The 24,174-nt window shown below is 43.8% G+C and overlaps 1 protein-coding gene across 1 annotated transcript in view; it reads left to right on the forward strand.

Annotated features, from left to right (window-relative positions):
* TUSC3 (tumor suppressor candidate 3) overlaps positions 1–24,174 on the forward strand; it is a 425,953-nt gene that overhangs the window by 336,819 nt on the left and 64,960 nt on the right. Inside the window, exon 5 of the mRNA XM_075347077.1 lies at positions 11,757–11,897. Within this exon, the coding sequence (XP_075203192.1) occupies positions 11,757–11,897 (141 nt within the window). The remainder of the gene's footprint in view (positions 1–11,756; positions 11,898–24,174) is intronic.

Below are 24,174 nucleotides of genomic sequence, written 5' to 3' on the forward strand. Positions count from 1 at the left end.
CTTAGCCCTTGGTGGTTTGGGGTGACCCCGACTTTTAGTCCCTATGGGGGTCACCCAGGGAAGATGCTCCAAGCCTCTCTCCCCTTCTTGTTTTGCCGTGTGCTTGTTCCCCGGGCCAGGCCACTCCAGCCTCTTGCCTCCTGTGACCTATGGGCCCTACTTGCGGTTACGTGGCTGCGGCTTTTGGTTGTTGTGGTGTGGGCTGTAAGAGCCCCACACCGGCAGGTTTAGCAGGGAAAGGTGAATCTATCCTCGCTTCGGGATCTGCCGCCCGGTTGGGCCTGGTGCTCTCTAGAAGTCTCCTTACTTCCCACTCCGTGCACTCTCTAGCTGAAGCTGGCTTTCAGGCAGCACTTCTAGTTGACCGTTCTCCCCCGTCTGTAGTCACTGCGCGGGCGCTGTTAGACAGCATCAGCCCCACAGGTCTGCTCCTCACTGAGCCCTCTGGAGTTCTCCTTCTAACTGACTCACTGCTCCTCCTCTCCTGTTCTTGCCTACGCCACCTAGCAACCAGACTCTCCACCACACCCCTTGAGAGGAGATGGAGGCTTTTAACCCCCTGCCACTATTCCAGTGGAGGTATAGGCTTTGCCCCCTCCTGGGATCCCCAGGGGTCCTCTCATGGGTACATGTGTGAGACCTGATCACTATGCGCCTGTGTTCCACACCCCTGTCAGCCTTCTGGATTACCTGTATTGTACTGTCCCCAGCATGGGTGCAGTACTCAGTGGTGCCTGACCAGGTCAGGGGCGCCACAGATACACGAGACGCACAGTGTCTGAATAATGGCCTATAAATGACGCACAACACCAGGTCCAGGCGGGTCAGTTAGCACTATGAGTACATAACACATGACAGGCTCACCATTTAACCACCTGAATTCAAAGGTCTACACATATCCTGCAAAAATGGATAAAATGTGCCATACCTCAAATAGTGAATACTGAATTCAGTGTAGGGACTCGCAAGTGTGAGAATCCTTGACGTACGGATTGCGAGCTTACATATTTTGGGCCAAAATATAAACTAATATCTCACTATTTGAGGTATGGCACATTTTTATCCATTTTTGCAGGATGTGTGTGGACCTTTTGAATTCAGGTGGTTAAATGGTGAGCCTGTCATGTGTTATGTACTCATAGTGCTAACTGACCCGCCTGGACCTGGTGTTGTGCGTCATTTATAGGCCATTATTCAGACACTGTGCGTCTCGTGTATCCGTGCGAGATGCACCTATATAGTACTGTTTTGCCCGCCTGACCTGGGTTTCTGGCGTCATTTATAGGTCACAGTTCAGACACTGTGCATTTCACTCATTATATGATGGGCTCCCAGTGCAAGCCTTATTAGTCTGCATGTATTATGCTAAGCAGCCGCCCCTCCCCCCTAGTGTGGAGGTTGAGTGGCTGTGACATCAGCATCTTGCACCTCGGCTGCAGCCATCTTTATGAGGAAGGCTCACCACATTCTGTGTGTGCACATATCATTTGTCTTGGCTCCTTTTTGGTGTTTTTTTGATACAGTTCTTTGTGGTTTTTCTAACTAATTCAGTGTAGGGACTCGCAAGTGTGAGAATCCTTGACGAACGGATTGCGAGCTTACATATTTTGGGCCAAAATATAAACTAATATCTCACTATTTGAGGTATGGCACATTTTATCCATTTTTGCAGGATGTGTGTGGACCTTTTGAATTCAGGTGGTTAAATGGTGAGCCTGTCATGTGTTATGTACTCATAGTGCTAACTGACCCGCCTGGACCTGGTGTTGTGCGTCATTTATAGGCCATTATTCAGACACTGTGCGTCTCGTGTATCCGTGCGAGATGCACCTATATAGTGCTGTTTTGCCCGCCTGACCTGGGTTTCTGGCGTCATTTATAGGTCACAGTTCAGACACTGAAAAGTGAAAAGTTAGACTTACCAAGATTGCCCACAGCTGTCACACTACTTTCGGGTCCGCTCATTATTTCTCATACATATGCACTGCTTCTGCCGCCCACCCTTTCTGCCGGCGTCTGTGATTGGATGCAGTCAAACCTGCAGCATCTCTGAGTGCAAAATAAATAAATGTTGCAGGGTCCTGCGTATATAGATACACAGCACGGATAAAGCATACGGATATAGGTTGCAGCCCCCAGCTGTGCTTGTTATCTTGGCTACTGTATATATCAAAATAAAAGTGGCTTTTTTTAAAAAAAAAATGTTTTAAATAAATATTTAAAAAAAAAAAAGTGTGCGGTCACCCCCACTTTTGATACTCAGCCAAGGTAAAGGTGGGGGCTGGTATTCTCAGGCTGGGGAGGCCCATGTTTATCGGACCCTACCAGCCTAAAATTGGCAGACTGCAGCCACCCAAAATTGTTGCATCCAATAGATACAAAAATCCCAGCACTTTACCAAGTTCATCCAAATTGCCCTGGTGCAGTTGGAATTGGGGTAATATAAGGGGCTAATGACAGTTCACAACTGACACTAACCCTAGATTAGTAATGGGGAGGGATCTAGCAGACCCCGCCATTACTAATTCTGTGAGTAAAAAGAAATAAACACAAAACCGAGACTGCGATGCGGTTTTGATGCTTTGTTTTATTGCCAAAAGATTCATATTTGGCTCAGGAATTTGGTCTATAAATTCCAGCATTAAATCTGCATCTCCTGGCAGAAAAACGTACAAAAAAACACGGTTTTCACACCATTCAGTGCGGTTTTCTGCCAGGAGATGCACATTTGAACCGAAATCTGGTGGAAACATTTCTTCACCAAATCTGCATCTCCTGGCAGAAACCCGCATCTAAACTGCATTTTTTTGTCAGGAGGTGCAGATTTGGTGTTGAAATTTATACACAAAATTCCTGCATCATATCTGCAGCTTCTGGCAAAAAAAAAATGTATCAAGATGCAATATGGTTTTCATGTGTTTGTTTTTTTTGCCAGGCAATGCAGATTTGTTGTATAAATTCCAGCACAAAATCTCTTGGTAAAAAAAACCCCATGGTTTTCTGCCAGGAGATGTAGGTCTCATTGAACTCAATGAGTTCACCTGAGGTGAGGTCACTGAGTTCATTGAGTTTACCTTAGGTCAGTTCACCTGAGCTACTGGGCAAACCCCAGCTGTGACCTCAGATGAAGTCACTGAACCTTGTTATACCCAAACCACAATTTATTAGGTCATTGAAATCTTAATAAGAACTCAGAAGAAATAAAAGCATGAACTAGAAAATAGTCTGTTTTCAAAGTCTTCACACATGCTGTAAATGACAGTATGAAATATCCTCCTACCTAGTTGCAAATCAAAGACTGTTGCCATAGAAGGATTTTAAAGGCAGTATTGTTGCTAGTGTTACCATCCTAGTATAAAAAAGTGATCATACATATTGTTACTGGCTCATATTTTAAGGTAAATTCTCTAAGTTACAAGTCAGGGTGAGCCACTGTGACCTATCTTAATGGTGCAGCAGGCAGGACTTGCTGGATGGTACATGGATCAGGGGTGACCAAGAAAGCAGGGTATGTAATGATGGCAGGCAGATAAGCAGAGCATATCAGAAGACAAAGCAAGAAGAGTGGATACACACAGTAACTGTAGATAAATAGTAATTTTAGGACTTTTAACCCATTAACGGTTAATGGCCAAGCTGTATGCTGTCAGCAGGAATATGTTCAATGGCAGAGATGTAGGCAATCAGTAAACAAATGGATAACACCAGACAGAATTGATGAACAATCAAATTGGATTCTGACTTAAAGAAAAGTCGTGGACTACAGGAGCCAAGGTTGGTAGCCATAAGAGAAGGGAGCAGAGCCCAGCACTAGTCCAGGGACAGGTAGTATCACCTGCAATGTCTATTGGAAAGTACAATGAAGTTAAAACAACACATGCCACAACTTCAACATAAAAAAGACCGTATGCTCTACTTCTGAACACTATTTTCCATTTGTTACAGCCTAAGATAAAATGTGAGATATTTTTAAGATGTGCAAATTAAGAAGTACTGTCTACTGTCATATAGAAATAAATGAGATATCTACGATCAGCACTGCATTCTGGTTGACAAGGAGAAATATCCAATAAAGGTATTAAAAGTTATGATTGAAGGATTGTTGAAAGAAACATAATTTCTTTAAGTAATACTTGGTTTACTGCCAGGTCCATCAACATTCTGCGTGAAGAGCCTGGCAGCTCCGAGACTCCTCAATCATGATAACCCTTCAACATTGCTAACACTATGCCAATAACATCCGTAGTGAGTCAACGCTTCCCTAGTTTACACTCTAACCTCACCAACCATTTTTAGCTTGGTTATTTTTTAATGTCTTTGACATGTAATCCTTATTATGAATTGACCACTAAAATTCAAGCAGTTGCCCATCTTCCAGTTGCTCTTAAAGTTAGGAGAAAGCTTACGTAAAGTAATTAAAATAAAGATTGGTTTATTACAAAATATGTTGTTGTTCGTCCTTCATAGTCAACAAAGACCATGACTTCAGGGTTTAGAGGAAGATCAGTGGCAGTGGGTCTGGAGGTGACTGATTAGGCCAGTTTAGGCCGTGAACGCTCACCCACATACGGACATAGTGAAGTAGGTGTAGTCAGGGCAGATACTGCTTGTGCCTTGCGCACAGATTGTTTTTGTTTTGTATCCAAACATATTTTTTTTACATCTTTTTAAGACTTTATGTCCTGCCAGATCCATCATGATAATATGCAAACTGTTTGCATTAACTTAGCACTTTGTTCTGTTTTTACAAAATACAAACTCAATGAAGATGAGGCTTCTGGATAATTTTAAAGAAAAAAAAGTTTTTTAGAATTATCAGAAACTACATCTAAATTTATAGGTCATCTATGCAAACAGTACTTAAACATAAACGCATTAGCATATTATTCAGTTTGTAGGAAATGGCCATTGCAGATAGTATAAAATATTCTTAAAGAGGTTGTCCATTTATAAGATATGAATGACCTTTCTTTGCACAGGTCATACGATACGATACGATATGATACACTTTATTGATCCCGTGGGAAATTATGGTATCACAGCAGCACAACTTAAATCATAACATGAATTACATAATTGACAAGACAGTAGAGTTGACAGAAGAACATTATACACTAGATTAGGACATACACAGCGGGTGAACTGAAAGTAGAAGAAATAAAGTAGACATTCTCCTTCATGATTTAACACTAATGTTATTGTTGTACATTCCCATAGCAGTTGGCACAAATGATTTCCTATATTTTTCTTTCTTACACCTCAGAAGGATTAGCCGGTTACTGAAGGTGCTCTTCTGTCTCATGAATAGCTCATATAATGGATGTGCATTATTATTCATAATAGCCATACACTTTTTCAGAGTTCTTCTCTCCACTACCTCCTCAAAAGAGTCAAGATTGCAGCCAACAGCGGAGCTTGCCTTCTTGATAAGCTTATTCAGCTTATTAGCATCAGAGACCCGCACACTACTACCCCAGCATATGAGTGCAAAAAAGATGGCACTTGCCACTACAGACTGGTAGAATATTTCTAACATTTTGCTGCACACATTAAAAGACCTCAGTTTCCTTAGGAAATACAGTTTGCTCATCCCCTTCTTGTAGACCATCTCTGAGTGGCATCTCCAGTCCAGTTTGCTATCCAGGTGGACCCCCAAATATTTGTAACTCTCCACCTGCTCCACCTCCTAACCAGCAATAGTGATCAATAAACATTCCATCTTTCTCCTGCTATAGTTGGCCACCAACTCCTTAGTTTTCTTGACATTTAGTTGTAGATAGTTACCATGGCATCAATCCACAAAATTTGACACCACCCTTCTATATTCCTCATCCCCCCGGTCCCCCATAATACATCCAACAACCACGGAATCATCCGAGAATTTTTGAAGGTGGCAAAAATCAGATTTATACTGAAAGTCTGATGTATACAGTGTGAATAAAACATTAGATTTGGTGGGATTTAAAACCCAGCAACCCCACATATCAACTGTTATTTACTACAGCAGCAATCGGATGTGATCACATCTGCAATGTATAGTGGCTACTGTCTAGTGTACAGAACAGCTCCTATTCAATTGCGGGAATGAGAGAATCTGAGCTGTTCTATAGTGTTATCATGGTACTGTGATAAAGCGGAGAGAGGAAAGAAGGCCCACTGTTCCCAAAACCTAGCTTACCCTAAGAGGGACGTGACTAAGAGCCTACCCAGCCCTCGCCTGAGCCTCTGATGGTGAAAGTAGACTTGTCTGACGATATGCACCAGGTACCACTTCAGGACAGCTCCATATTGCTGTGCTCCACCAAGCTGAATGTAAGTGGGAGAAAGGATACACTGTCTCTAGGGAACAATAGGAAGGAAGCAACACCTGACACTTACCCTAAGCAGCCCTGAGCTCCCTGACATCCCTAGACTGGTTCTCTCACCCCATCCAGTGATCACATACCTATCCCTGTCTTTCCCTGGTAAGAGCCATGTCTAGTGAGCAGGGCAGCAGGAGAACTATTCCCGCTCTAGGTTATAGACAGAGTGGACAAGACTAGCAGTGGTAAAATCAACAACAATCATGTAAGGCACGCCAAACAACGGGAGGAGGTAATGTGGAATGGACCAGTGAGACAAACCAAAACAGGGATAAAGAAAGGAACAATTAAACACTGCTTTCAAACAGCAAACTCGGCAATGGATCTTCAAGGGACTTCCTTGTCCACAGCTCACAGGTTTCCTCTAGAGGCAAGCTTAGCAGAAGGTAAAGTAATTAGAAGCTCAGCACAGCTGATTCCAGCTTTCATCCAGAGAATAGGAACCCAGAGGAACTACTTAACCCTAGCAGCACTGGATAAAGGTGAATCTGCACAACCAGCAATATTAAGTTAAGTGTGTATGTAGCCCTGCACTGCAATCTCCTGACACTAGAAATAAGAGGGATCATTCTCCATCATGGCAACCTTGTGACTAGTGACCAGCAGCAACAGCTACTCATTGATTGGAGCTGCGCATTCCAGTTCTATTCAATAAGTTTATTTTTCACGAGATTTAAGAGATGATTGGCGAAATATTGGGTGTCTATCTCTAGATTATTACGCAATGCAGTTTCTTGTGAAAAAAGCATGCAACCCTTAATTAAAAGTTGCAATAGTGTCTGCCATTACTACCTCATGCAGTAGGGCATTTCACAGTCTGACTACTCTAACAGTTAGCAATTCTTTCCTATTTAGCTGCTAGAATCGCCTTTCCTGCACAAGTACAGGATGCCCTCTGGTCCTTTGTAAGATTTCTGTAAGGAGTATGTAATGTTCCAGTCCCTTGTATTAACCACCCTATACAGTGCCTTGTGAATTTATTCAACCCCCTTAAATTTTTTAACCTTCTCCCACATTTCAGGCTTCAAGCATAAAGATAAAAATGTTAATGTTATGGTGAAGAATCAACAACAAGTGGGACACAATTGTGAAGTTGAACAAAATGTATTGCTTATTTTAAACTTTTTTTAAAAAAAATAAATAACTGAAAATTGGGGCGTGCAATATTATTCAGCCCCTTTAAGTTAATACTTTGTAGCGTCACCTTTTGCTGTGATTACAGCTGTAAGTCGCTTGGGGTATGTGTCTATCAGTTTTGCACATCGAGAGACTGAAATTCTTGCCCATTCTTCCTTTGCAAATAGCTGAAGCTGAGTGAGGTTGGATGGAGAGCGTTTGTAAACAGCAGTTTTCAGCTCTTTCCACAGATTCTTAATTGGATTCAGGTCTGGACTGTGACTTGGCCATTCTAACACATGGATATGTTTATTTGTGAATCATTCCATTGTAGATTTTGGTTTATGTTTGGGATCATTATCTTGTTGGAAGACAAATCTCCGTCCCAGTCTCAGGTCTTTTGCAGACTTCAACAGGTTTTCTTCAAGAATGGTCCTGTATTTGGCTCCATCCATCTTCCCATCAATTTTAGCCATCTTCCCTGTCCCTGCTGAAGCAAAGCAGGCCCAAACCATGATGCTGCCACCACCATGTTTGACAGTAGGGATGGTGTGTTCAGGGTGATGAGCTGTGTTGCTTTTTACGCCAAACATCGTTTGGCATTGTGCCCAAATAGTTTGATTTTGGTGTCATTTGACCACAGCACGTTCTTCCACATGTTTGGTGTGTCTGCCAGGTGGCTTGTGGCAAACTGTAAACGACACTTTTTATGGATATCTTTGAGAAATGGTCTTTCTCCTTCCCACTCTTCCATAAAGGCCAGATTTGTGCAGTGTACAACTGATTATTGTCCTATGGACAGACTCTCCCACCTCAGCTATTGATCTCTGCAGTTCATCTAGAGTGATCATGAGCCTCTTGGCTGCATCTCTGATCAGTCTTCTCCTTGTTTAAGATGAAAGTTTGGATGGACGGCCGGGTCTTGGTAGATTTGCAGTGTTATGATACTCCTTCCATTTCAATATGATCGCTTGCACAGTGCTTCTAGGGATGTTTAAAGTTTTGGAAATCTTTTTCTAAACAAATCCGGCTTTAAACTTCTCCACAACAGTATCACGGACCTGCCTGTTGTGTTCCTTGGTCTTCATGATGCTCTCTGTGCTTTAAACAGAACACTGAGACTATCACAGAGCAGGTGCATTTATACGGAGACTTGATTACACACTTGGGTCTTATATTTATCATCATCAGTCATTTAGGACAACATTGGATCATTCAGAGATCCTCAATGAACTTCTGGAGTGAGTTTGGTGCAGTGAAAGTAAAACAAATAATATTGCACGCCCCATTTTTCAGGTATTTATTTTTTAAAAAAGTTTAAAATAAGCAATAAATTTCGTTCATCTTCACACAATTGTGTCCCACTTGTTGTTGATTCTTCACCATAACATTAAAATTTTTGTCTTTTATGTTTGAAGCCTAAAATGTGGGAAAAGGTTGAAAAATTCAAGGGAGCCGAATACTTTCGCAAGCCACTGTACATATAAATGAGATCTCCTCTGAGATTTCTTTTTTTCTAAGCTAAACAAGCCTTACTTTTTCAACTTTTCATCATAAGAGAGGCCTTTTAACCCATATAATAATCTAGGTACCAGTCTTTGAAATTACTTTTACTTCCAATTATCCTTTTTCGAAATGTGGAACCCAAAATGGTTGAACATTTTACTTGACATGATATGATGAATCTTATTGGTCTGAGTCTTTCCTGTATTTTCAGCCCCTGAACTCATTTAGAAACCAACCTCCTCCGACTTATTCACTTAATAGTGCAGGTTCCTGAAAAATGCCAAAAAAAGGCACTAAAGATCACCATAAACTTTAAAGTCATCGGAGCCTGCCGTTGAGATTGACAGACAGCAAGATCAAGATGTGTATGGGGTCTCCTGATTTTCCTTTGACAGATGATATAGGGGGAAAAGGGTTTTAGGAGATGCGCCATGGCCAGACAGATCTACTTCTCCCCTTGTAAAACACACGAAAGTTCCGCTGAGCTAAACGCTCATGTGTATGGTGGAAATAGCTGAAGGTCAAAGAAGCGTTCGGCAGTCAGCTATTGTGTGGGGCATTTAGGGCATGTGACATAGATTATAACCACTGCAGAAAATACATAACATAATATTAGTGTGTAAATTATGTGTATTTGCCTTATATGTGCAATGCAAAGAGTGAATTTAGTAAAGTAATAAAGGGACCGGTTGCAGATTTCAGATCTTCAGATTTTCTGTGCTGCTACTGGAAAACACAAGGGTCAAAACCTTGACTGAAAATCTATTATGCGCATGCCATATGTGAATATAGGGTATCTTGTAGCGAAAGGTATTATGTATCTGAATGTTTACCTGTAGACATATGTTATTTTCACTTCAAGGGTTGGTGACAGATAAATCTCTGTGCATCATTGTGTTCAGGCTTTCATTATAGTCATTTGAGCCAAGAATCTTCCATGTCAAATGGATGGGTTTTTGACTCACAATAATAAAGGGGTACTCCAAGGAGATAAAAAAAAATTGTACTGTATCTGCACTTATACACTATAAAGCTGAGATGCCTAGTATACGTCTATTTTCAGTTATACAGTAGCTGTCTCTCTCCTGTCTGGAACGTTAAGTCACATCAATGTGCAGCTCCATGCTGTATCAGTCTGTCTTCTATAATATCTACTTCCGCAGTTCAAGAACAGGGGGCATGACATCTCTATATAGGAGTTTTCTGCTGCTGGACATCCCCTTTTCCTTGTCCCTAATGTGTCTAGTAAAAAAAGAAAAAAAAAAGAAATTCACAATTTGCCCCTATACCACCATCCACTGATAGGCTGCAGCGCTCATGAGATATAATGTCATAAGATTGTCAGGGGATACTGTACATCACTCAGAGCAGTAAAACAACTCCAATCAAGGAGGTAAATATGCTTTTGTATTTTTCAATTTCATTTTTCTAGTCATATTATGACTAGATGGCGATGTACTAGCCCTTGAAATACTATCTGTCAGCAGGCTTGTGCTACCTCATCTGAGAGCAGCATGATGTAGGCAAAGAGATTCTGAATCCAACAATGTAGCACTTAATTAGTGGGAAAATATTACTAGGTGCAACCGTTCTGACACAATCAGAAATTTTTGCTTTAAGATGGGTTCACACTAAGCGACAGCGACAACGACGTTGCTGTTACGTCACCATTTTCTGTGACGTAACAGCGACCTTGTAAGTCGCTGTTATGATCGCTGCTTAGCTGTCAAACACAGCAGAAGCAGCGATCATAACGTCGCTGTGCTACATGTGCAGAGAGCACGGAGCCACGCTTAGCGCTGGCTCCTTGCTCTCCTAGGTACAGTACACATCGGGTTAATTAACCCGATGTGTACTGCAGCTACATGTCACAGTGCAGAGAGCAGGGAGCCGCGCACACTGCTTAGCGCTGGCTCCTTGCTCTCCTTGCTACAGTATACATCGGGTTAATTACCCGATGTGTACTGCAGCCACATGTGCACAGAGCAGGAGCTGGCGCTGGCAGCAAGGGCGGAGGCTGGTAACGAAGGTAAATGTCGGGTAACGAGGGAAAGGTTTTCCCTTGGTTACCCGATGTTTACGCTGGTTACAGCTTACCGCACCTGCCAGACGCCGGCTCCTGCTCCCTTCATTTCGTCGCTCTCTCGCTGTCACACACAGCGATGTGTGTGTCACAGCGGGAGAGTGACGACCAAAAAATGAAGCTGGACATTCAGCAACGACCGGCGACCTCACAGCAGGGGTCAGCTCGTTGCTGGATGTCACACACAGCGACAGCGACAGGACGTCGCTGCAACGTCACAGAAAATGGTGACGTAGCAGCGACGTCGTTGTCGCTGTGTGTGACACCAGCTTTAGTCATGTAGCAGAACTGACAGACCTGTCAGCGCCCACACCAAGCTCTCTATAGAGACTGCACATTGACAGTGAGGTGTCAATCACAGCAGGGGGTGTGCTGGACTGCCTTGCTCATGACTTTTCAGTCCATCAATGAGAAGGATCCTGCTGCTTTAACCAACATGGCAAATAAACAACCGATCGAACTGTGACAAGACAGACAACCCTGAGTTTTCTGTGTTAACCCTTGCAGTGTGCTGGCTTCAGCCTACATTGAAAAACCTGCTGACAGATTCTCTTTAACTACCTTGTTAATACTTTTCCACTGTGCTCCTTGACTCCTCCATAAACAGGTACATCAATAAAAAGTAATTGTTTTGTTCCAAACGTGCCTTATATGAGATATTACATACTTGTGCCTCTTTCCTCTTCTAGATCCGTGTGTTTAGGCCACCAAATTACTCTGGAACAATAGCTCTGGCTCTGCTGGTGTCTCTGGTTGGTGGTTTGCTTTACCTGAGAAGAAATAATTTGGAATTCATCTACAACAAGACAGGCTGGGCTATGGCAGCTCTTGTAAGTATTACAGGATATCTATGCATGCTTGCCACTATTATTGGGTATGACATTTTATTGATTAGTTTTTATTTTCAACCTTTAAAGAGGTTGTCCACTACTTTTACATTGATGGCCTCTTCATAGGATAGGTCATCAATGTCTGATCGGCTGGGGTCCAAATCCTGCACACCCATCGATCAGCTGTTCTCGGTACCGGCGGCGACAGCAGACATTTGGAAATACTCAGTTCCGGAGCTGCTCCGTCTTATGATAGTGGCAGCGGCCGGGTACTGCACATCTGCCTCCTATTGATTAAACTGGGAGCTGAATGTACAGTATCTGTCCGCGGCCACTATCAGAAGACAGAGCAGCTTCAGAACCGAGTATTTCCAGTGGCCTACTGCCACCATCGGGAATGGGAACAGCTGATTAGTAGGATATCGAACTCCGGCCAATCAGACATTGATGACCTATCCTAAGGGGTACTTTGCATGCTGCGACATCGCAACCTGATGCTGCGATGTCGAGCGCGATAGTCCCCGCCCCCGTCGCAGCAGCGATATCTTGTGATTGCTGCCGTAGCGAACATTATCGCTACGGCAGCTTCACACGCACTTACCTGCCCTGCGACGTCGCTCTGGCCGGCGACCCGCCTCCTTTCTAAGGGGGTGGGTCGGGCGGCGTCACAGCGACATCACATGGCAGGCGGCCAATAGAAGCGGAGGGGCGGAGATGAGCGGGATGTAAACATGCCGCCCACCTCCTTCCTTACTCATTGCAGCCGGGACGCAGGTAAGGTGATGTTCCCCGCTTCTGCGGCTTCACACACAGCGATGTGTGCTGCCTGCTGGAATGAGGAACAACATCGTACCGTCGCTGCTGCAAAATTATGGAAATGTCGGACCCTACACCGATCATACGATAACGACGCTTTTGCGTTCGTTAATCGTATGTAAAAGGATTCACATACTGCGATGTCAACAGCGACGCCGGATGTGCATCACTTTCGATTTGACCCCACCGACATCGCACCTGCGATGTCGCAACTTGCAAAGTGCCTGTAAGGATACGCCATCAATGATAATGAAGTGGGCAACCTCTTAAATAATATTAGAAGATTTCACACATTATCCTATATTAATAACAACCAAAGCATGTGCGTAGTTACGATGCTTAGAGTATGGAGTAATGTTCTGACAAATGAGGGTCAAAAAGTAAAAGCAAAGGCACCTTCTCAGGGTGTCATCAGTCTCTAAATTCATGATGATGTCCCTTTACTCTGATTCATGAAATAGCCTATGCCTGGCATCTTGTAAGTTGCAGATCTAAAATGTCCTGCAACTTGCAACAGATGCAGATGAATTTCACGGGGAATCTAGAACATTGAGCCATAAAATTCTGGGCACATAGATGCTGCGTGCCGGTGCTTGCGATTATTGATGAGCGAGCTTTACCGTGCTTGGTACTTGTTAAGAGCAGATGGATACTCAGATAGACAGGACTTGAGCATTCGAGTAAACTGGAAGTCACCGATTTCCCGGAAAAATGCTAGAGTCCCCCATTGATTTCCATTATATTCTGTACACGGGTCGAGCCCGTCCGAGTGTCCCAACTGCTCTTAACGAGCATTTGAGCATGATACAGCTCGCTCATCACTCCTCGCTATGTTATTGACTCTTCCCATTTCCACTTCCAGTACTATTTAGTAATCTGGAGTGACTGTTATTATTATCAGAAAGGTATTGGAGTAAAGGATCCCAAACATCAGCCTCTGTTAAGAAATTGTTGCCTTTGTCTAAAAAAATAAAGAGTAGAAAGGTATCGTCTGCATCCCCATCCCAAGTGTCTTATATGGTTATAGCACATGGCAGTCACTATTACGTCTGCATGTGCCTTCATTTAGAAACATACAAAGTACAATGTTTCCCTTTGTAACCAGCTCCACGGCTCCCAGTCCCTTGTATACATGCCGTCTGCACATTACACATTAGTTCAGGGTCATGTGTTTCATCTCATTGCACTCAGCTCTGATGGATTTACTGAGATGCAAACATCTTTCTCAGCCAAAAACCATCTAGTGCCGAAAAGCTCCAAGGTAATATCTCCATTATCTCTGCACAGTGAAGTGTCCACTGTCAAGTTCTCTGACATATTGTTTATAACACTGTCAGTTCTGGAGATCCGGCAATGCATACTCACTATCAGATGAAAGGGAGAAGACATGGAGCACATATTAGGAGAAAAGGTGCACATTTGTGTTAGGATTACCGAAAAATTGACACCATCAGTCATTGCCTCATGGAGAAGCTTCAGCTATTCCGCTCCATCCACTGTATTTTAAAGAACAGGCACATCATGCCGCACTACTGTGGTGTAGCCGCAATTCAAGTGTTTTTTGCTACATGAAGATTCTACATTTTGTAAAATGTATTTACCGGGATAGATTTCCATATTGGCATGTGATGAATTGACAACTCTACTTCTAATGGTTTATGAGAATGAGTATATGCACCATGGTCACACTAATACATTACAATCTAATGATGAAATTAATATGATAAATCCACACCTGACCTTGCACCTTCCATGACAAATGCTCATTTAGAAGGAAGCTATTTCTCTAGCCCCTATAACTATACATGTTCAGTGTGAATGTGTTTTGATGAGGAGAGAGGAGTGAGCCTTTGCCAGACACTTTTGTTGGTGTTTTGTTTTTTCTCTCCCAAGAACTAAAGAATTATTTCCCTAGGAGAGTCAGGAGGCCCAGATATCTGTGAGATAGTAGCCCGGTCCTGCCAATATTAGTGGGCTTGGCCGATTTTGCTCTAGTGCATACAGGGGCATTTATTTTTAAAGGGAACCTGTCCCCTAATACGTGCTGTCCAAGACGTTATGCAGCATGTATAGCCATTGGCTGTATAATCATAAAGCAAGGCAAGTTTCACAATGAAATGCTGCGCCGAGAAAAACATACTTTTAGTAACCGCTGGAGACCGAGCTGTGCTGTGCACTATTTGTACAGGGGGTCACTGGTGGCTTCTTCCTGACTGCTCATAGTGACTGACAGGTGTCTGCCTATACCTACATGTAGGTTTGCAGAGTAGGAAGAAGAACGGGTTTGAATACCACGCCAAAACCACAGATTCACCAAGAGTTTGGAAGAATCCCTTTATTTATATAGGTCTACGCGTTTCAGGGACATTTCCGTCCCCTTCATCAGGACAAATATAAGGAATAAATATGCGTAGACCAATGTTAATAAAGGGATTCTTCCAAACTCTCGGGGGATCTGTGGTTATGGCGCGGTATTCAAACACGTTCTTCTTCCTCCTCTGTGTGAGTGAGTTAGACAGAGGGGCTGAGGGGATTTACATTAAATTAGCAATATACAACCTCAGACAATGGAAGGCTCCGATGAGTCCAGCGGAAAAGAATGACTTAACAAACACAAGTTACCACAAAAGGGACCCATGTATGGCCAAATAAAGTACATTAACCCCTGACAGACATTGAACAGGACAGTGTCCTCACACCCTGTTTGGGCAGCATGAAAGAGCTGGCAGGTTCCCTTTAGGACCATATCTAAATGAGTACTTAAAGGGGTATTCCCATCTCCATGATCATATTCCAATATGTTGTAGGTGTAGTAGTAATAATAATATCAGCAAATACCCCCAATTCAAAAATGTAGAATAGTTCAACCGATATAGCCTTGTCTGTTACCTTATGTGCAGGGCATTTTAGCTAAGGCATCCATGGTTACGACTACGAGCAACTAACTGACTATCTAAGGCTGCGTGCCCATGATCCGTGTTCACAGCATTTTGGATGCAGTACGTTTCAGCTGCTTCCAAAACACTGTGATGTACAGTACAAGCACAGTGGATGGGATTTCTAGAACTCCCATGCTCATTTGTGCGTGTAAGGCCAGCAGCGTAAACTGACCTGCGGTGCGGCTTTCTGAGCCGCAAGCATGTCAATTGTTTGCTGCGGAGTCGCAAGCGTTCTTCACAGGGGGAACAGAAGAGAGAGGCCGCAACTACCCGATCCCGGATCGTGGGCATGAGCAGCTGGGGTCTGCTGCGGAGTACACACGCGACCCCTCAGGTCAGGACCCGCCATGTCCACTACTTTGACAACCCCTTCTCATTCTTATTGTTCAACCCAAAAAAACAAATAAGCCTACACTCACCTCTGGTGTGGACGCTGTTCCTGGGATGTCTGATGGCGTTTCCAGGGCCCACATGATATTGTTATGAGATGTGAGCTCTGCTACCAATCAGTGCTGTCTTGCTTCACTCCGCCTTCAGATATTTGAGCAGGAAGTCCTGCTTAAATGTCCAAAGGTGGGGAGACAGATGCCGGGCCCTGATTGGTCGCGGTGCTCACATGTCATGACAATGTCACATGTGTCCCAGAAACACGACTTCAGACATTGCTGGAACCGCAGCTGCATTGGAGGTGAGTATACGCTTATTTATTTTTATGTGGACAAACAAGGAGAATAAGTAGGGGTTGTCCAAGTAGTGGACATCCCCTCTAAGATGTGGAAACAATCTCAAACCTTAAAAGAAAAATAATACTAATAACTAAAGTGTTCATATCACTAATCTGGGGCTGCCTTTTTTGTTACAGAAAAGAGTCGGCAGCCGAAACTAGTGATTTTTTTTTTTTTTAAAAAAACACCTATTCATAAAGAAGTTCTATGTGTCCCTAATGCCCCCCCTAAAAGACCAGATTTTCTGTCACAAGTTTGGTTCACATCTCCATGTTGTTGAAACTCCACATGCAGAGTGGAATCCCACAACCGTCTGCTGCCCTCCTCACCGTTGGACAGTTAGATTTTGATTTTGTTTCCATTAACTCAGCATTGCCATGAACTCTGCTATCATGTTATCAAATGGCTGCATTGTTTTTAAGGTTGAAAGTAGAAATAAGTCCATTGAGTTCAACCTATAACCAAACATGTTGACCCAGTTGAAAACAAAAACCCCATGGTCACCCTCTGAGAATTTCATGGCCTTATGTTCTAACTAGGGGATCAGAATCTCAGTTAGTAAAAGTTCCTATATGATGCATCTGTCTGGAATGTTCTACTGAAGTTCTCCACAGGAATGAGCAAAACTTATATCAAAAATAATTATGATGACTACACGGGGCGTGTTACACAGTTATAAGTTATAATTAGGGGATCACAGAGATGATTCTGGCTGTAGCTTGTTTTAGCATGCTGTTCCGATGCATGAAGGGATTTATAGCAGAGCATCGATACATAACATCCAAATTGAAAAGTAGCAATCAAGATGGAGGTTTAATGACAGAAAGTATGGAAGTAATAACAGCTTGTATTTGTGAAGCTCAGAGTGTTCCAGAAATTAGGTTGGGGTGCATTATTAGAAGATAAAAACTTGGAGTGCTTCTTTAAAGGGAAGCGGTCACCAAGTTTTTCTTTTATGAGCTGCGGCCACCACCAGGGAGGTCTTATATACAGTGTGACGGGGACCTTCTCCCAGATCACACAATCAACAGAGCGAGAGATGGCTGTACAATCCAAAGAGCCTTTATTCCAAGCAAATCAAATGGTCCATAACATAATCCACAAAACAGAGGGTAAAATTAGTCCAGTAACACAAATATAGTCCGGTAAACAAGAAATATCCAGGTCTCTCTGATAATCCAGTTTCTCCCAGAGGTTCAATCTTCCTGTTTCACTCTTGAAGTTCTCAAACAGACTGCATCTCACAGGTAAGTAAAGAAGTTAGATGGATTGTAGGCTCCCTCCCCCACACTTAGGGACAGAAATGCTTCAAGAAGCTATAACCTTGCACTACAGGGGGTAATTACCTACAGACAATACAATGTACACACAAGCAGTACATATAATGGAATACGAATCTGCACAACATGATACACCTCCCCCATATCCCACCATCACAACCTCTCACTCCTTCTGAATAAGTGAGTATGCCATGAGGTCTACATAGACCTCTGGCCATCTCACTTAAGTCCATGTTGCTCAGCTGTGGATAGTCTATGGTTCTTCTTGCCGGAATCATCCATCAGCATTCTGGTGTTGGCTTCCACGCTTGTATTGCATGGAGAAGCTGTAGATAGTCCCTTGTACAGCGGTAGGGTTGGAAGGACAAGCTTCCCTTTGAGTCTTCCTTCCCTCAAACTGTGTTTCCTGCACCCACAAATCGACATTTGTAGATCTCCCACATCATATCCTAGGAGAATATCTGCAGACAGGTCGCTCATCACCCCAACCACACACTGCTTGACTCCAAAGCCAAAGTCCAGATCTACAGTCGCCTTTGGGATATTCCTCCTTTGTCCTCCAGCCAATTCAATAACAATCCCTGGTCCATGATGTATCGTCTCTCGCCGAACCACTCGGGGATTAGCTATTGTGAGAAATGCCCCAGAGTCACAAAATCCAATGACTCTCTGTCTGTCCAGCACAACCTCCTGTAAGTGCTTACTTTGATGGTAGTTCGGATGTAGAGAATGAACAGGTCGATTTGGTGCAAGGTCATTCCTTAATCGACCAGCAGGGCAAGTGTTTTGCAAATGCCCAGGATGCCCACATCGATAACATCTCCTCTGCATCGTACTCCTTCCAATGTACATTCTGGAGAAGGCAGTAGGAGAACCTGGTGACAAAGACCGGATGCCATACACTCCAACAGGGGCATCTATGGTGCAGGGGTCAGCGGTATACTCCGGTGGAGGTGGTGGTAACTCTTCCTCAGGCAGGATGGAATGCACAAAATGTACCGGACGAGATGGAGGTGCATGGGGGTCCCTCCGAGTCCATAACATCTCCTCTCTGTGATTCCCACAGGGCGTGGTTAGAACTGTTGGGGCCCAGAATTGTGAGACGTGGATGTCATCGGCTTGCAGTTGGGTGGAGGGGCAGATATAACTGGAGAGGGTCGAGGCGCAGGAGAATCAGACTGTGGCTTATTGTCCATAAGCCCTCCTCCATTGTGGTCGGATAGTAAGAGCGTCATCAGCCAGGGCTGCAGCTCTATCCAAGGTGTGCGGCGTGCGCTCTCTGACCTATTCTCGTATTTCTGAGGGACACTTGTAAAGAAATTGTTCTATAAGAAATACCTGTATAACGTCTTCCACAGTAAAGGCGTCTTACGCTTGCAGCCATCTCCGACATGCGTGGGACATCTTATGGGCATACATCCTAAACAATCCCCCCGTGGTGCATGGGAAGTCTCGGAACTGTGCCCTATGTGAGTCTAGGGTGATGGCATGGTAATCCAGTATAGTCTGCTTTACAATGTTGTAATCCTGGTTCTGCTGTGAGTCAATGGTGCGATAAGCCTCTGCCATGGTGCGATAAGCCTCTGCCAGGCTTCCGTTCGGGAGTCCCACTAACAAACGCATCCAGCCAGAGTGGGGAACCTCCATCACCGCACACTGCTCCACAAAGTCCTTGAAGAACCCTTCCATATCTCCAGAAGCCTCATTAAATGGCTTGAAGTCTGCCCGGGTGATCCGTACAGGCTCCCGGATCGCTGGGTTTATACTCTTAACTCACATTACTCCCTCTGTCGGACTCCATTGCTTCTTGTCTCCTTTGTGCTCAGCGCGCAGCCTCCTCCTTATGCTGCTGAGATACACCTTGGCCAAGAGCTGCCATCTCTAATTCAAACCACACCACCCACTGGCTTTTTGGGGCAGGGATCCCCGTCTCCAGCGTTTCTCCACTAGACATCTGGGAGGAGGTGGACTGGCTTGCACCCACCAGTAGATCAATTAAGGCTTCTTTAGTCAGTCCCTGGTAGTTCAAGCCCAGATCGCTGTCTCTCTCCTTTAGACTGGATGCAGTCCAGTTTCTGTACTCACTCTGTTGGTGGATCTCCATTGGGCTGTGCTCTGTTGATCCCACTGCTGCCACCAGTTGTGACGGGGTCTTTCTCCCATATCACACAATCAACAGAGCGAGAGATGGCTGTACAATCCAAAGATGATTTATTCCAAGCAAATCAAATGGTCCATAACATCATCCACAAAACAGAGGGTAAAATTAGTCCAGTAACACAAATATAGTCCAGTAAGTGATAAATATCCAGGTCTCTCTGAGAAGCCAGTTTCTCTCAGAGGTTCAATCTTCCTGCTTCACTCTTGGAGTTCTCAAACAGACTGCATCTCCCAGGTAAGCAAAGACGTTATGTGGATTGTAGGCCCCCTCCCCCATACTTAGGGACAGAAGCACTTCAATAAGCTATAACCTTGCACTACAGGGGGTAATTACCTACAGACAATACAATATACACACAAGCAGTACAAATAATGGACAGTGAACCAAGCTTAAAATACGAATCTGCACAACATGATACACCTTCCCCCATATACCACCATCACATATAGCATTATAGAATACTGTATATTAGAGCCCACTCTGTTCTGTATAACATAAAAAACACCTGTATAATATTCACCTAGGGGGGCAGTCCGGTCCTATGGGTGTCGCTGCTCTCGGTCCGGCGCTTACTCCATTGTATGTGCCATCACAGTCTTCCTTCCCAGCCCTGTGTGAATAACACATACTATGTCATTCGCACACGGGCCTCCATTGTGCTCCTGCGCATGCGCACTTTGATCTGCCTGGCTGAGGGCAGAGCAAAGTACTATAATGCACAGGCACGAGGAAAGGTCAAAGACCACCCGCGCATGTGCATTATAGTACCATACTGTGCCCTCGTCCGGCAGATCAAAGTGCGCATGTGCAGGAGAGCAATGGAGGCCTCTGTATGGATGACGTAGGACGCGTCATCCACACGAGGCTGGGCAGGAGGACGACGATTGCACAAGTTGGAGGAGGCGCCGGACCAAGATCAGCGACACCCATTGTAATGGAGCACCCCCTCGCTGAGTATAATAAAGGTGTTTTCATATTTTATACAGCGCAGCCTGAGCTCTTAGATACAGTATTATAAAATGCAGTATATAAGGGCTCACTGGTGGTGGCCGCAGCTTATAGGGGAAAAATCTGGTGACAGATTCTCTTTAATCTCTTTAAATAACTAGCAAAACGTATGATAACTGTATTGTATTTCTATCCAGTGTGTTTACAGTGTGTCTCATAGCTTTCACTCTTTAGTTGTTATAGATTATGATGCTAAATGATAACCACTAAAAATATATTATCCCTTATGATATGGACCTTATTGTTTCCACTGCTCCTATTGCAGTCATTCACTTGCTTAGGAAGCGTAGAACTCATGGGTTTATTGTATACATTTCTGTTTAAAAAGCATCTGGATTTGTGGAAGTCTGCCATTTGCCTTGAGTTACAGAGCGTATGGTAAAGCATATTCCTGTTTGTTTATTTACTACAAATGTAATCTATACAAATGTCAACAAAATTAACAAGATCTTCAATCCCTGCATGAAATTGCATTTCATTAGAAAGGTGCGATAAACTCTCAGAGCAATGCACTTGAAAGGTAGGAAATTGGAATTGATGTACTGTATAAAAGCAAGAAAGCTATTTATTCAAATGCAATAGGATATACCCAAAGTGATTTAAGCGTCTTCTATTTTATCGCTTTTTAAAACAAGTCAATTTTAAAGTTCATAAAACAAAGTAAGTTACAGAATCCTGCACAGTAATAACTTTCAGAGTATATATTACATTCTTCGGGAAAGGGAGAGAGCAAAGTGCCAAAACAATGACGAACTCTACCCAAAAAGTTAATTAACCATAGGGTGCAAAATCAATCTAACATAACAGTATTTGTGAGCTAAAATCAGGGGTGGAACCTATAATGGGAAGATTTGTACATTTTCCGCATCTTTTAAAGATTACTTATCACCATGATAAAAGTGGTCAATTTTTGTTCTAATATTATTTCTCCTGTGAGTGCTGGTGGACACAGTCAAAAAATGGCCCCTGTGCAAAAACAGTATAGGGGCCCTTTTCAGTCCAATAACTCAGCAAAATCTACAATTCCATCTGCTTTTAAGGTAGTAATAGAGCGCTAAAGAGGCCACAATATCGTTTTGATTTAGTCCATTTTAATTGTTTTATCAAAGCTTTGATAAAACAATTAAAATTTACTAAATCAAAACAATATTGTGGCCTCTTTAGCGCACTATCAGACCATGGTTCACTTTTATTGATATCCTTTTATCCCCCTTCGGGGGTCCATGGCAAGAGCTGCTTAAACGGAGGCTTAATCATAACCAGGACCTTTTGGACGCCTATTCCCTTCACTAACCCGCGGCTGGGTCGGTTACACAGGAATCCGTCTCCCTGGAAGGATCTTACGGTTAATCCTCCTGACAGCAAATCATTACACTCTCGTCTATTACCGTGGTTGTGCGAGGGCTGCACAATCACATCAGGTGAGCAGTTTTAATTAACGGTCTCACCGCTACCCCCGAGACTCTTCACATGTGCTCCCTTGTTTTCATTTTTTATTTAAAGGTAGTAATGGCCCGCTTTGTTCTTGGGCCCCTGTGCAGCTGCACTGGTTGCACCAATGATATGTCCAAATCTACTCCAACAAGAGAGAAAGAGCCACGACACAATCCATCCAATATTCCAATGTGCTTTATATACTTCATTCGGTGTGGGCCCCCAGTGGACGACAGCCGTTTCGCAACTCCTTGTGCTTCAATGGGTCCATTGAAGCACAAGGAGGTGCGAAACGGAAGTCATCCAGTGGGGGCCTGCGCCCGGCTCTTTCCCCGCTATTTTTACTTGCACCGAATGAAGTAAATAAAACACTTTGGAATATTGGATGGATTGTGCCGTGGCTCTTTCTCTCTTCTTGGATTGGATTTGGACTTTCTCCTACTTTGACTACGTGCACCCATCGCCATTTCCCTTAAACAGATGACCAGGAGCTAACCTACCTTTTCCCGGTATAAAGGTATTGCGCGGTTGTTGCAAAACCGCTTCTGCGTATCATTTGCCAATGATATGTCCGCCCCTGCCAGTCAGTATACCATTGTTTTTGTTTTTTTTTGTTTTTATATATTTTTATCTGTCATACAGTTCCTGAGGTATGGGCCTTTTTATGTAGTGTAGTTGTTTCTGATCTTTGCAGAGGGGGCACTTCCTTAGGGTGTTTTCCCGTGTGCACCACAGCTTTGGTAAAGACCATAAAAAGTAGTCATAGTATCATAGTTTTTTAAGGTTGAAGGGAGCTTTACACGCTACGACATCGCTCAAGTGATCTCGTTGGGGTCACGGAATTTGTGACGCACATCCGGTCGCTTTAGCGATGCCGTTGCATGTGACGCCTATGAGCGATTTTTCATCGTCGCAAAAACGTGAAAAATCACTCATCGGTGACATGGGGGTCCATTCTCAAATATCGTTACTGCAGCAGTAACGAAGTTGTTCCTCATTCCTGCGGCAGCACACATCGCTCCGTGTGACACCGCAGGAATGAGGAACCTCACCTTACCTGCATCCCGGCCACAATGCGGAAGGAAGGAGGTGGGCGGGATGTTACGTCCCATTCATCTCCGCCCCTCCGCTTCTATTGGGCGGCGGTTCAATGATGCTGCTGTGACGTCGCTGTGACGCTGAACGAACTGCCTCCTTAGAAAGGAGGTGGTTCGCCGGTCACAGCGACGTCGCAGGGAAGGTAAGTCCGTGTGACGGGTCCGGGCAATGTTATGCGACACGGGCAGCGATTGACCCGTGTCGCACAACCGATGGGGGAGGGTACGCACGCTGGCGATATCGGTACCGATATCACAGTGTGTAAAGCGGCCTTTAGTCCATCTAGTTCAACCCGTAGCCTAACATGTTGATCCAGAGGAAGGCAAAAAAAAACTAAAAAAAAACCAATGTGGCAAACAAGCTCCAGTGGGGGAAAAAAATCCTTCCTGACTCCACATACGGCAATCAGACTAGTTCCCTGGATCAATACCCTGTCATAAAATCTAATATACATAAATGGCAATATTACATTTTTCAAGAAAGGCGTCCAGGTTCTGCTTAAATGTTAGTAGTGAATCACAACATCATGCGGCAGAGAGTTCCATAGTCTCACTGCTCGTACAGTAAATAATCCTCGTCTGTGATTATGATTAAACCTTCTTTCCTCAAGACGTAGCGGATGCTCCCGTGTTCCAGTCGCAGGCCTAGGTGTAAAAAGATCTTTGGAAAGGTCTCTGTACTGTCCCCTCATATATTTATACATTGTGATTAGATCCCCCCTAACCCTTCGTTTTTAAATAACCCCAAGTTTAATAACCTGTCTTGGTATTGCAGCCCACCCATTCCTCTAATAATCTTGGTCGCTCTTCTCTGCAC

The sequence above is a fragment of the Anomaloglossus baeobatrachus genome, chromosome 1 (assembly GCF_048569485.1).
Source record: "Anomaloglossus baeobatrachus isolate aAnoBae1 chromosome 1, aAnoBae1.hap1, whole genome shotgun sequence".
Taxonomy (NCBI): Eukaryota; Metazoa; Chordata; class Amphibia; order Anura; family Aromobatidae; genus Anomaloglossus; species Anomaloglossus baeobatrachus.